Below are 15,020 nucleotides of genomic sequence, written 5' to 3' on the forward strand. Positions count from 1 at the left end.
AAAACAAAACCTATATGTGAATGTTCTAAGTTATTATATTTCATGAATCACTTATATTTGCTTCATTGTGGGGAAAATACTACATTTTCAAGAGTGCATTAGTTTAACCCTCAAGTTGACCGTAAAGCCTTCAAATTAAAGCAAAACAAATAAAATGGTTGATTGAAATAAAATGGTCTATTCTAAGCACAAAGGTTAAAAGAGTATTTGAACATTATTTCCAGAGAAAAGTTATATATTTTTTGGTATCTGGAAGTGTGACATGTCAAATTAAATTAAACACGTTCTACGACTGACTGTAATTTCTTTGAATTGCACTGAATTCAAGTATACTTCCTGTCACGCTAACTTAAATTCTACATCCTGTGGGGTGTGACCAATTCAATTAGAATTTCAGCTCATGAGTTGAATGGGAGTCAATTCCAAAATTCTGAATTGAACACAACCCTGGCATACAGTATGTTATTGTGGAAGTAAACATATAGGCAGTCATTATTTCTGATAGTGTGGATAGATTGTTGTTGTAGAGGTGAGTGATGACACAATCATTTCGGTGAAGGGGTTATTAAGCACTTTTTTCCCCCTTCGCCCTTTACCTCTTGTTCCCTCTCCCCTACAGGTGCCAGATGTGAGGAGTGTGCCCCAGGTTACTATGGAAACCCCCATGAGAACGGTGGGCAGTGCCAACCCTGCCAGTGCAACAACAACATTGACATGCTGGATCAGGAGTCCTGTAATGTCAGAACGGGTGAATGTCTCAAATGTCTCTATCACACCGAGGGTCAGGGCTGCCACGGCTGCAAGCTGGGTTACTATGGAGATGCCCTCACACAAAACTGCAGAAGTGAGTAATAAAAGTTAACTTGCATTTCTTTGTTATGTGTTTGTCGTATCAATGTGAGGTGAAGTCGTTGTCATTGTCCAATTGCTAACCTGCTAGCAACATCTCTTCTCTCCCTCAGAGTGTGTTTGTAACCACCTGGGCACCAATCCAGCCACGTGCCCGGTGGTGGGTGACTGCCACTGTGATCTGGGCAGCGGGCAGTGCCAGTGTCTACCGAATGTGGTGGGTCAGCACTGTGACCAGTGTGCCCCCGACACCTGGAACATGGCCAGCGAGACGGGCTGCGACGCCTGTGACTGTGACCCCAACCACTCATTTGGGACTTCTTGCAATGAGGTGGGTTCTCACACGACCAGACCCATCTTCTGTTGGGTCATAAAGGTCATATTTCTAGTATTTATGTAATGTATTTTGTCCACAGCTGAGTGGCCAATGCTCCTGTAAGCCTGGCTTTGGGGGTAAAACGTGTCGGGAGTGCAGAGAGCTGTTCTGGGGAGAACCTGAAGTGAAATGCAACGGTGAGTTGGCACATCTCAATCAGAAGCATTGCAGTTATTCGTGCTGACACCACACTGACTAAATTTACATCTCGACACACACTGAGGTGTATGTGTGCGCGTGTGTGCATGTCTATGTGCATTTGTGTGTGAGAAAGCTCCAACCCGACAATTTTAAATTGCAACACACGCAAAGGAGGCCTTTAGTGTTAATGACTACGGTATCACAAGCAGCCACATTTCCCTAGCTTCGTATCATGGGAATGTGTAGGAGTTTCAGCTATGGTGGAGAAACTCACTGCATCCTCTCCTTACTGTGGGAGCCAATATTAAGGCCAGATGTGCTCTCTCACCCGACGGCTGTGTTTCTAAGACAAACAGGCGGGGGGGGGGGGGGGGGGTCTGTCTAAGCCTACCAATATCCTGCCGGTGCCCCACAATGCACCTTTGTTCTGATGGGGTGTCCTGTTGGAGGGACGGCTGTCCAACACAGTGACTGCTGCTGAAAACAAAGGACTCTTTGTCACAGAGTAGAAATCAATGGAGCAGAGCAGCCTGCTGAATTATCCACTGAAGGACACATGAATTGGCTTCTGATGTAGGCTAGTCCCTTGAGTCGAAATGTGCAGTCACTGTATGAAGTGTCCACTGTGGTAGTTGAATCTACTTCAAACTTTTGTATACATTGTCAACAATGAAATTAGAAAGTGATTATCAAACCAAAAGTGATCGAACCAAACGGTGTAGAGATGACTTTGATGGCTTTAACATAGGACTTAAACAATGAACTTCTCGGCAGGCTGTGTAACAGTGTTGGTTCAGTCGCTCTCCTTGCCCCAACCTGGGATAGAACCGGGACCCTATTAACACATCAACAACTGCCCCCCACGAAGCACCGTTACCTATCTCTCCACAAAAGCTGCGGCCCTTACAGAGAAAGGGAAACAAATACTTCAAGGTCTCAGACCGTGTGACGTCAACGATTGAAACGCTACTAGTGCACACCGCTAACTAGCTAATCATTTCACACCAGTTACACTCACCCCCCTTTGACCTACTCCTTCTCCGCAGCAACCCCGGCAGCTGGGCAGAGCGTAACTGAGTGATCCTGGTAAACAACATCAATGTCAGACCACCTCATATTTATTCCCCCCCCCCAATCTGAAGCAGCCCAACAGCTGAACATGACATAAAACTAGCTTCAAATGGTGCAGTTCGTTAGTATATTATAAATGTGGAGTGTGACGTTGCACAGTTGTCCATCCCACCATTTGTGTGGCTTTTGCAGTGATTTGAAGGCAGTTTGCTTCCTGCAAAACCTACATACACTTCCGTAGGAGCCATGTCCACTGCGCCTTGTACATCAAAGCCTTGTCCCAAACCGTGTGTGTGTGTGTGTGTGTGTGTGTGTGTGTGTGTGTGTGTGTTGGCCCATGATGAAAGACTGCTCCAACTGTAGACCATTGAAGGTGTAGTTTACAACCATCTCTGCCCCCCTCCACCCCTAGGCCTAGGCAGAGGAATAGAAGCCATATGGGGGATCCATGTCACAAAAAACGCTGGAAATGCCCTCCCTTGCCTGCACACAATCATCTTATCTGTGCTGTAACGTACAACATGCTGTGTAGAGAAAAGAAAAGAGACACGTTTAGGTATTTCAACATAGATCCGGCTATATTCTGGAAATTGTTCATTGAAAAGTGAGGTGAAGGATTTTCTCAGAAAACTTAGTTGGGAATTGCCATGGACCTCGCCATATTATCACGATACTTAGGTGCCGATACGATATATATTGCGATTCTCACGATTCTATGTATTGCGATTCGATACTGCGTAAGGCTCACTATGTGTCTGCTGCAGAGACGAGAGGGCACGAGTAAACAGGTTTTGATCCGTCATGGAAACAAAAGTGCTGAAAACATGTCAGCTCACTGGTTAAAAAGATGGAGAACAAGCTATAGGCGTTACAGGAGTTTTGGAGCAGGTACAGCCGATTAGCTACTTGGCATTAGTAACATTAGTAGCATTAGTAGCATTTGTCTCCCCTGAATGAGTCATTAGTTACGCTAAATGCAACAAAACTTCTTTTTTTGGGGGGGGGGGTCTCTAAATACTGCTAAATTAACCATTTGTTTAAAATGCAGTGGTAAATATGTTTTACAGTGGTAAATATGTTTTACAGTGGTAAATATGAAAATAAAAGCTTCCAAATCAAACTAACATCCTGACCGCTCTCTCGCGGTTTAAACCATTTAGTTCTATGTGTCTGCACAAACCGTCTCCCTGCTCATGTTGCTGTCCACTCAGTAGTGCTACATTTCAGCCTCAGCTGAGCTCCTTTAAACGCTTAGATTTTAATTTTGCACGTGCTCATTTTCATCATTTATTTGAGACACGTCCTTGATTTAAAAAAAATAACTCATGCCTTTATTCCAATGCATTCGATTTATCTGTTGATTTTCCATTGCTTGCTGTTGTCAGTCAGCTGTTTCGAGCGCTCATTGCTTTGTTTTTCATGTGCGCTCGCTCGGGTGTTGGTGTTCTCTGCGCTGTCCGCGGCTAAAAAGAAGTAGACCATTTATTCAGCTGTATTTTTTTCTAGCAATATTTGTTTCCTTTCATGGATCAGCTGATGATGGTCGCCAATGTCACTAGACAAGTAGCCTATAGCTAGACACCAGTGTGCATCCAATCTATCCAACATGAATGACAGTAGGCCTATAGTTGACTTTCACTTATAAGCATTTGATTTTGCAATGGCATAGGCATACATGACTTTGCATTTATGTACCCATGAGAACTGTTTTCACAGCAAAACATAATGACATTTTACAAAGGTAAAGTTATACTTACAGTGCATTTTTCAAGATCGCAAAGAAGTAAAACATTTTTATTGTATTTTTTTTACATTTACCCTTTATTTAACTAGGCAAGTCAGTTAAGAACAAATTCTTATTTACAATGATGGCCTACCGGGAAACAGTGGGTTAACTGACTTGTTTAGGAGCAGAACGACAGATTTTTACCTTGTCAGCTCGGGGATTCGATCCAGCAACCTTTGGTTACTAGCCCAATGCTCTAACCACTAGGCTACCTGCCGCATAATTCAATTGTTAAATGCTTAATAATTACAAATAACTGTCATATATGTAATTAATGTCACAAAATAAATGTTGTGTTTTATGTCACAATCTGTGAAGACTCAAAGCATTCAACGAACGGCAATCAGAGTTTACCCACCTAGTTTTCTACCACCGTCACGGGTTATCGGGAGGCCTATTTGAAGTTCATACTAATAGGCCTACACATTGTAGCCTAGTCTAGTAAATTGACTGTATGTGTTAGGATGACAATCCCATTTTACCCCGGACAGTTTCAGACCCATTTCAGGTGTCCTGACTTTTCAGGCTACAAAAAAGATACATTTTTTGTCAGCAAGACGCATCAATTAACGTAGGCCTAATCAATGGCAATCGCCGAATGTCATTAGGCACTTTTTTGGGGTGTTTTGTAAACAGATGTTTATTTCCGTTCATCGAATGAGTGTTCATGGATTGCAGTGTTTGGATTATGTTGGAGTGGACAAACATGCACAGGTAGCCTACTTTATGTGATTTGTTTGAGAATCAGGGGAAAGCATCGTGACTGGTTGTGTTCATGTTCATGCCACATTTAAAGGTCATTCATTTTTACCGTTAAATTACGTCTTTGTTATTAGACCCATAAAAAAAATGTAAATAGAGACCCCCGAATGTCACGTTGTCCATTTAGGGTTGTTTGCAGAGTCTGTAGGGTGGCCCTTTTGTTCTCCACATGCTCCACACTGCGGCTTTGAAGTGGGCAAACATCTCCCTCTTTCTCCATTCCTCCTCCACCCTCTCTCTCCCTATTCACTCAGCCATCCCCGCCTAAAGGTTACGACAAGCTTCACTCTGTTAATCTACGTGTGTGCACATGGGTGGAATGGGATTTTTGGAGTAGCGGACACCTTTTGGTAGCATGATCCCATTCACAAGAGGGTGATGGGATTATTTTAACATTTTTGTGTTTTCATTTTGTGAAAATAAAGAAGATTAGCCTTCCCTTGCTAGTAGAAGCTAGCTGGCAGCAGGCTTTAGCCTAGCTAAATACATACACTTCATGAGAAAGTATGAGGACACCTGCTCGTCGAACATCTCATTCCAAAATGATTGGCATTCATATGGTCACCCCTTTGCTGTTTTAACAGCCTCCGCTCTTCTAGGAAGGCTTTCCACTAGATTTTGAAACATTGCTTCCATTCAGCCACAAGAGCATTAGTGAGGTTGAGCACTGATGTTGGGCATTTAGGCCTGGCTCGCAGTCTGCGTTCCAATTCATCCCAAAGGTGTTTGATGGGGTTGAGGTCAGGGCTCTGTTCTTCCACACCGATTTCGACACAACAATTTTTGTATGGACCTCGGGGGCATTGTCATGCTGAAACAGAAAAGGGCCTTCCCCAAACTGTTGCCGCAAAGTTGGAAGCACAGAATCGTCTAGAATGTCATTGGATGCTATAGCGTTAAGATTTCCCTTCACTGGAACTAAGGGGCCTAGTCCGAACCATGAAAAACAGGCCCAGACCATTATTCTCCCTCCTTTAGAGTTGGCACGATGCACTGCAGTGCACGATGCACTGCACGGGCAGGTAGCGTTCTACTGGCATCTGCCAAACCCAGATTTGTCCGTCCGACTGCCTGACGGTGAAGCGTGATTTATCACTCCAGAGAACGCGTTTCCACTGCTCCAGAGTCCAATGGCGGCAAGCTTTACACCACTACAGCCAACGCTTGGCATTGCGCATGGTGATCTTAGGCGTGTGTGTGGCTGCCATGGAAACCCATTTTATGAAGCTCCCAACAAAAAGTTATTGTGCTGACGTTGCTTCCAGAGGCAGTTTTGCAAACGAGGACTGATGGTTTCTACGCCCTACACGCTTCAGTACTCGGCGGTTCCGTTCTGTGGCCCACCACTTCGCGGCTGAGCCGCTGTTGCTTCCACTTCTTAATAATAGCACTTACAGTTGACCGGGGCAGCTTTAGCAGGGCAGAAATTTGACGAACTGACTTGTTGGAAAGGTGGCCTCCTGGAGGAGGAAATTATTGTCCAAAAACTAACAAAAGTGGCACTGACCCAATGACAAAGACAGTGAATATACACTACAGTTCAAAAGTTTGGGGTTACTTAGAAATCTCTTTGTTTGTTCATTAAAATCACATCAAATTGATCAGAAATACAGTGTAGACATTGTTAATATTGTAAATGACTATTGCAGCTGGAAACGGCTGATTTCTTTATGGAATATCTAGATAGGCATACAGAGGCCCATTATCAGCAACCATCACTCCTGTGTTCCAATGGCATGTTGCTAGCTAATCGAAATGTATCATTTTAAAAGGCTAATTGATCATTGGAAAACGCTTTTGCAATTATGTTAGCACAGCTGAAAACTGTTCTGATTAAAGAAGCAATAAAACTGGCCTTCTTTAGACTAGTTGAGTATCTGGAGCATCAGCATTTGTGGGTTTGATTACAGGCTCAAAATGGCCAGAAACAAATTATTTTCTTCTGAAACTCATCGGTCTATTATTGTACTGAGAAATGAAGGCTATTCCATGCAAGAAATTGCCAAGTAACTGAAGATCTCATACAACCCTTTGTACTACTCCCTTCACAGAACAGCTCAAACTGTCTCTAACCAGAATAGAAAGAGGAGTGGGAGGCCCCGGTGCACAACTGAGGAAGAGGACAAGTACATTAGAGTGTCTAGTTTGAGAAACAGACACCTCACAAGTCGTCAACTGGCAGGTTCATTAAATAGTACCTGCAAAACACCAGTCTCAACGTCAACAGTGAAGAGGTGACTCCAGGATGCTGGCCTTCTAGGCAGAGTTGCAAAGATAAAGCCATATCTCTTCCAGCATCTTCATTTTTTTTCTGCATCTCACAAATGTTCTTCTTTGTGATCCGAACACAAACTTACATTTGTCTGTCCATAACACATTTTTCCAATCTTCCTATGTGCAGTGTCTGTGTTCTTTTGCCCATCTTAATCTTTTATTTTTATTGGCCAGTCTGAGATATGGCTTTTTCTTTGCAACTCTGCCTAGAAGGCCAGCAATTCCTAATGTTAAGGTAAGGTTGGAAAGGAGAACGCTGATTTGAGAGCAGTCCTATCAGTATCAACACATGCCTCAACGACGCACTTAGCGAACGTTCTCTCTGCGTGGTGTTTTGGGAAACGAATGTTTCATCTTCTGCCGTTATAGGAAAGATGCATCGTTAAAACACTTGTAAGCCTAACCAGACTGCTCGCACACGTGTCTGCATGTTGATTTTGTTCACCCACACCATATGCGATCAGGAAATGCAGGCTGAAATATCAAAATGAACTCTGAACCAACTATATTAATTTGGGGACAGGACATGTAAGCATGTAAGTTCCATCGCTATCAGGAAACTTGGCCCAGATCAAGGAACCAAGCGACAACAATGCCTCGACGGCTGCGGAAGGAATGAAACTGCGTGTCTCAATTTTCAGGTAGTAAAAAATCACGTCGACAGCTGGAGCGAATTACAAGGAGCCGCCCCTTTTTGTGACGAAAAACAACATTGCAACACTCCAAATCTTGCATCTGCGTAAAGCTTGTAGTAAGCTTAAAGTCACCCGGGTAATGTAGTTGGCTGTAGTTCATTGATCTTTGGCTCCCCAGAACTTAAGTAGACTACATCTAAACTAGGTGAAATTCCAAAAATGGAAAAGTCAAAACATCACCTGGCTACTCTTAACTCACCCAGAAAGACATAGGCTTACCAGTAGATTTAAAAATGGAAGATATGGCAAGGCGTATTAGTTTCTACCATTAAATAACAGGGATATTACAATTTGAATTCTAATGGGAAAAGTCTCAAATATAATTAGACGAGTTAGAATAGCTAGTCCACATTTCAGAGGTGCTTACAACAGGGTGTTAACCATGCTGAACACCACCAAACATAGCAGTAACATGTGAATATAAACCCATAAAGGTTCAATCCCATAAAGCGACAGGAGCTCCCTTCCTTTCCCGAGTGGCACACTTTAAAATTAGATTAAGAGGATCCCAATAGACTAAATGTGTTCATGAGTTGACCTGACGAGGCAGATGCGTCCTTCGAAGAGGTAGCGAGAGAGAGGAGGGCTGCTAAGAAGAACTTCCCTGGCTTTGTAAGACCGCTGTGTAGGCTGTTGTCCCCTTGTTATGGGATGTCACCAAGCTGTTTGAAATGTCTCCCTCCCATTCAGGACCTTTGGCGGGTGACTGACTGATCAGGATCAGGATGGAACAAAATGCTAATGTGGAAAAAGTGATGTTTTGTGAGTTGAGTCATGCATTAAAAATTGTAGTAACTGGTTTCCTGTTGCCTTACAGCATGTGACTGTGACCCGCGAGGCATCGCCGAGCAGCAGTGCCACAAGGCCAACGGTCACTGCGTGTGCGTGGAGGGCGTGTCTGGTCCCCGCTGTGACATCTGCACCCGTGGCTACTCTGGCACCTTCCCCTACTGCGAACGCTGCCACCAGTGCTTCGCCGACTGGGACCTGGTCGTGGGTCAGCTGACCAATCAGACCCACAGGCTGGTCAACAAGGTGAACACCATCAAGGCCAGCGGCATCACCGGACCCTATAAACACACCATAGATAACATGGAGCAGAGCGCCGGGGCCATAAGAACTATCCTGGCCCAGAACCCGGCTACACAGCCACTGTCAGAGATACAGCAGCTACTGGAGCAGGCCACGTAAGTGGGGTCAAAATGGGTCAATGACAATATTCATGAATGGCAAAAAATGTTGTAGCCGCATCAAAACCAATTATGTACTGTATTCTTTCTTTGTGATATATTTATGTTCTTAAGAGATCTAATGGAAAAGATGAGCAACAAGCTGAACCTCACTGAGGAGGCGCTGGCCCAGGTATCATCTGATGACAACAGCACCAACACCAAACTGGACTCACTCAAAGAGGACACCCAGAAGCTGGATCGCACCGTCAAGGATCTGCTGGACCAAGTGGAGTTCATCAAGAACACTGACATTCGGGGTAAGGGTACATGTTGAGGATTGTGATATAGAAGAGATATACAATGTCAATCTCCATTATACTTCCATTTGTCAACTTTGTGACATTCAACATTGTTTTTGTAATGACAGGAGCGACAGACAGTGTCGCCAAGTACTACCAGCAGTCTCTGGCTGCAGATGCTCGCGCCAACGCCTCCACTAGTGGCCCAGGTAACCCTGTGGAGAGCTCTGCCATTTTACGGCAAGCCACAGAGGACAAGATGAACGACACCAGGGAGGAGTTCCACAGGAGGCAGGAAGAACACGCCAAGAGACTGGATGACCTGGCAGGACAACTGGAGACACTGGACCTATCAGAACTCAACGTGAAGGTAAGTCCAAGCAAGGCCATATCTGAGGCCTGACACTGGCTTGCGGATGTTGACATAACAGAGGTGTGACTGAGTTTGACACAGATGGGACTCAATCTAATCCCAGTTTGCGAGATAAAACCACCAAAAAGAAGACATTAAATCAAAGCTTTCTTTATGTGGGTCAGGAAGAATGTTAGGTTTGCTTAAAAGATAACCACGATCTTGCATCCAAGTTGAACTCTTCTCACTATACTGGTCCTCTCTCTGCAGACGTGTGGCAGCCCAGCTGATGCGTCGTGTGTGGACTCTCCGTGCGGGGGGTTGAGCTGTGTGGACTTCGAGGGGAACAGGAGGTGCGGTGGCGAAGGGTGCGGTGGTCTGGTCACCCTGGCCAATAACGCCTGGCAGAAGACCAAGGACTTTGACCAGGAGATCCTCACGGCCATGGAGGAAGTGGACAAGCTCGCCAAAATGGTGAGACTCTGTCTTTAAATTCAAATGAACCAACTCTCTTTAGACGAGAAATACCCCCACTACGTCTCCTCTGGTTCCTAACCTGCATGTGTGTGATCAGGTGTCGGAGGCCAAGGTGAAGGCGGATGAGGCTAAGCTGAGTGCCCAGAACGTGCTGTTGAAGACCAACGGTACCAAGCAGCGTGTGGACCAGAGCAACGAGGAGCTGCGCAGCCTCATCCGACAAATCAGAGACTTCCTCACACGTATGTGTACTCCTCCAATCAACTTCCACTTAGGAGTACTTTAACTCCTTTAACTCCTACATATGTTTACTAACCCGTTGTTTAACGGTACAATCTGCAGCTGTTCAATGGCCATTTCAATTCAATGTTTTACTTTAATTTCACCCATTGATTCTAGAAGAATGTAACTTATAAATGTCTCATGAGCTTAGTCCCCCCCATCAAAACCCTTGTCTCTCCTGTGGTGCCCCCTAGAGGATGCAGCGGACCTGGAGAGCATTGAGGCAGTGGCCAACGAGGTGCTGGCTATGCAGATGCCCACCACACCAGCCCAGCTCCAAACCCTGACAGACGAGATCAGGGAGAGAGTAGGAGACCTAGCCCACGTGGAGACCATCCTTAACCAGAGCTCCGACGACATCCAGAGAGCCGAGAGCCTACTGGAGCAGGCACGCAGAGTCAGGTAACACACACATACACCTCTAGATCATCCTTGAACAGAGCGCAGAAGATGAGGCAAGTGTGCAAAGCCAGGTACTCCACACATACACACACTGTTATGCTTGGTGTGCTTCTTATTTTCCCCCTCTGTGTGTGTGTGTGTCCCACAGTAAAGAGGCGACAAACGTGAGGGACACAGCAGAGATGGTGAAGCAAGTTCTAGAGGAGGCTGAGCGTGCCCAGAGCGCAGCGGCCAAGGCCATCAAACAGGCCACCACTGACATCAAAGGCACCAATGACCTCCTGACCTCAGTGAGTCAACATCCTCCATTTTACTGCACACAGTGAGTTTGAACTTTTGGGACTAATCCATTGGTTCCATTCTACTGGGGAAACTAAATAAAGCGCAGTTCAAATATTTGAAAGTACCTTGCTTGACAGCTAATACGGTAAAGACGCAGAAATTAACCCTGTTCCCGTCTTTACATCTTGGAACAGGTGGAGTCGGAGACAGTGGACTCGGAGTACAAGCTGAACAACGCCACCCAGAGGCTGCTGCGGTTAGAGCGCGACGTCACGCTGCTCAGAGAGAAGACACTGAACACCTCACTCAGCTCTGAACAAACTGAAAAAGACGCAGAGAGCATCAACAAAGTGGCTGAGCAGGTCAAAAGGGTGTGTGTGATCCACTCCGTGTTATATTGGGACAAATGTGAGAGTTTGTGGTTCATTTTCAGGCCTCGTCCGTCTTAAAATAAATTGCCGACCTTGTATATGACTGTGTGTGTGTGTGTGTGTGTGTGTGTGTGTGTGTGTGTGTGTGTGTGTGTGTGTGTGTGTGTGTGTGTGTGTGTGTGTGTGTGTGTGTGTGTGTGTGTGTGTGTGTGTGTGTGTGTGTGTGTGTGTGTGTGTACAGGATCTGGACTCGGAGCTGAAGGATAAGTACAGCACCGTGGAGGACCTGATCACACAGAAGGCCGGGGGCGTGGCCAACGCCAAGAAGAGGGCAGAGCTTCTACAGCAGGAAGCCAAAGACCTGCTGCTACAGGCCAGCGACAAGCTGCAGCTGCTGAAAGGTACATATGCATACTCCTATACACACACACATCAAGAACAGCTTGGAGAGGGCCTTGCATGTAATGTATGTACAATCACAACCTAAAACACACACCCTTGGGGTCCAATCATGACATGTCCTCACAACACGTTGAGGCATTATCACAAACACTACACTTTTAAACCTTTATTTAACAAGGCTAGTCGGTTAAGAACAAATTCTTATTTACATTCTTATTTATTCTTAATTCGCCCTATGGGACTCCCAATCGCAGCTGGTTGTGATACAGCCTGGAAACGAACCAGCACTGAGATGCAGTGCTTTAGACCACTGCACCACTCGGGAGCCAATGGTGCCTGCTTAGTGGATATACAATATAAACATGATCACTTTATAATACCTATGAGCTCTCCATATCCTGTTGACTCACTTTTTCCAATGCAGAGTTGAACATAAAATTACGTAGTCCCTCTAACATTCTCTTCTCAGGTGTGCCTATTCACTGTGTGAAATTCCACATGTTCTGATTATAAAACCGGTGTGTGGAGGGATACTACACATCTTGTTCCTTGATTGACGGTAGCATGACTCTCCTTTTTTGGTTCCCACTTAGATTTAGAGAAGTCGTATGAGGACAACCAGAAGACTTTGGAAGACAAGGCCAACCAGTTGGTGGATCTGGAGAAGTCCATCAAAGAGCTTCTGCAGGAGATCAGTCACAAAGTCACTGTCTACAGCACCTGTCTGTTTTAAACACAACCTCCAGTCCGGGGTTTTGGTCCCCCAAGCCAAAATGAATGGCATTCAAGGATATGGGAATTTGAAACCAGAAGCCATTTAAAGACATGCTCCTGAACTTTAGCGACGACTTAGTATTTTTTAAACCTCCCGCTTTGGGCTGGATGTGTCAATGTGTAGTTCATATGTGCATAATCTATGAGCAGAATGACTGTCTTACCTAAACTAGCCACAAAATCCATAGTTTGAAAGCTGTGCGGCACCATTTTCCCAAAATGTTCTCCCACTTGGGCCAGCCCCCTAGTCATTTGAGTTCAACCAATGAGCTTCAGCCCCTCGCCATATGATTGACAGCTCTTTTGTTTTGTTTTATTTTGTTTTTTATTTTAGGGGGTATGATTGACAGCTAGCAAGATGCACATGTTGCACCCACAACAGAGCAGAGAGTGCAAGCAATGACGTGGTGCACATATCTGCACATATGTGCGGTAGTACACAATCTTCAGTGTCCACCTATGGCTCATGGGCACTACTCTCAGAACTACAGGATAAAGTATACAAAAGTACTGGAGAATCTATATATTACTGACACTTGCCCCTTTAGACTGGACACTCAGTCACACTCCCTGGTTTCATAATTTAAAATGGAAAATGTTGGTTTACTTTTGTACTGTGTGAAAGTAAAACAACTGGCATTTGTGTGGAAAAAGCAGGGGATGAAAAAGTAGAAACATGTTTCTATTTGTAGGAAACAAGGAGAAAGGATAAGTTAACATTTGAATCCTGCCAATGAGTTTGCCAGCCAAGTTACAGCAGCCATCATTGCCTATACAAAGAGACATGAACCACCCACAGACGTTACAACTGCCTTGTGTGGTAGTACTACTAGCATATGTGAGATTGTTATGGTTTAGAATCACAGCTTTTAGGCAAATTTCTCAGTGCTTACTGATGTTTGGAATACGAAAAACATCCTAACAATTTCAAATTAAAAGGAACATGTGCATTGTTCTGAAATGTTTCCAAAGAAATGCCCCTCCAGTTTAAACATAATTGAACATAATAATTGTTCTTAAGCATGTAAACCAAAGTTTAGAGGGCTGAAAGCGTGACTGTAAAGGTTTGACCTAACTTTTTACCATGAGACTGCAATGATTTTATTCCTCCAAACTTTTGTATTGGATTAGCTCGTACATTTGATTGCAACATTGTATGAGCCAATTGGTTACTTTCAAAGTTTTATCTAGACCAAAATCTAGACCACAACTAAATTGATTTTTAAATAAAAAACTACCCATTGAAATCCCATCAAATATTTGTTATATCTCTTCAATCTACTGAAAAGCGATATATTTTGGGGTGTCTCGACAAGTACTGAGTTATTTTTGACATATGTGCTATTTATGTGCCTCTCTACTTAACTGTAGTGTACCTGTTAGGCTAAGACGGAGCTGTGTGTGTGTGAGAGGGAGCAGCTGGCGCCTGTGTTCTCCACTAGAAGTCTGAGGCCCTCAGAGTGACCCTGGGAGGCAGCCACATGCAGAGTGGACATCCTGTGTACACTAAGCATTAGATCCAATGCCTAGATCTGGAACACGAGACATTTAGCTTTCACAGTACTCACAGTTTTGTTTTTATCTCTTGTCTTTTGTTGTATAGTGATCTTGCTTCTTTTTGAAAGGTACTTTAAATACAATGCATTATTATTATTAGACTCCCCTAAATCTATGGAAGGCCTATATTTTCAAGGAAATGCATCCATCCTGTCATTCCTGGGAGAAATCAGGTCTGTGAGGTTTGAATTGGTGAATACGTGAATTGGTGATAGCATTTTACTTAAATCATAAATGGATTATTCAATCACACATGAGTGGGGTAAGTTGAGCAGAAGGGGTAAGTTGAGCGCCACCCTTGTTTCTAGGAAACCATACACAACATTTATAATTTGACCAAATATTTAGAAAGAGGTCATCGTGTCATGGAGTGTGTGAAGGAAGAAGCCACATGGAAAAAGTGGTAAACAAGTTAGGGCAGAATAACTGATTTTCACTAAGTCAAATGAATTAAAAGTGTTTCAAAAAGTACAACGTGTTTGTTAGGTGTTAAGCCTGTGTTAAAATATGCTTACAATTTTTAAAAGACAAAAAAGCTATTATGATTGTGTTAAAATATGTTTGGGAAATAAAGATAGACACTGTTTTAAAAAGTTACCCACTGGGCAAAAGCTGGTTGAATCAACGTCCAGTGAATAGTGGTAATATTTGATTCAGTACAGAATTTTGTAGACCACCTTACCCTGTCCCGCAGCT

General features: G+C 44.1%; 1 protein-coding gene across 1 annotated transcript in view; it reads left to right on the plus strand.

Annotated features, from left to right (window-relative positions):
- Positions 1-14,024, plus strand: part of LOC109889600 (laminin subunit beta-1) — a 36,134-nt gene extending 22,110 nt beyond the window's left edge. The window contains exons 21-33 of the mRNA XM_020481152.2: positions 620-844; positions 963-1,180; positions 1,266-1,362; positions 8,772-9,141; positions 9,259-9,443; positions 9,554-9,795; positions 10,048-10,251; positions 10,352-10,496; positions 10,731-10,938; positions 11,087-11,228; positions 11,415-11,591; positions 11,833-11,992; positions 12,587-14,024. Coding sequence (XP_020336741.2) covers positions 620-844; positions 963-1,180; positions 1,266-1,362; positions 8,772-9,141; positions 9,259-9,443; positions 9,554-9,795; positions 10,048-10,251; positions 10,352-10,496; positions 10,731-10,938; positions 11,087-11,228; positions 11,415-11,591; positions 11,833-11,992; positions 12,587-12,726 — 2,513 coding nt within the window. The 3' untranslated portion in view covers positions 12,727-14,024. The remainder of the gene's footprint in view (positions 1-619; positions 845-962; positions 1,181-1,265; positions 1,363-8,771; positions 9,142-9,258; positions 9,444-9,553; positions 9,796-10,047; positions 10,252-10,351; positions 10,497-10,730; positions 10,939-11,086; positions 11,229-11,414; positions 11,592-11,832; positions 11,993-12,586) is intronic.
- The last annotated feature ends 996 nt before the right edge of the window (positions 14,025-15,020 follow it).

The sequence above is a fragment of the Oncorhynchus kisutch genome, linkage group LG4 (genome assembly GCF_002021735.2).
Source record: "Oncorhynchus kisutch isolate 150728-3 linkage group LG4, Okis_V2, whole genome shotgun sequence".
In the NCBI taxonomy this organism is placed as follows: Eukaryota; Metazoa; Chordata; class Actinopteri; order Salmoniformes; family Salmonidae; genus Oncorhynchus; species Oncorhynchus kisutch.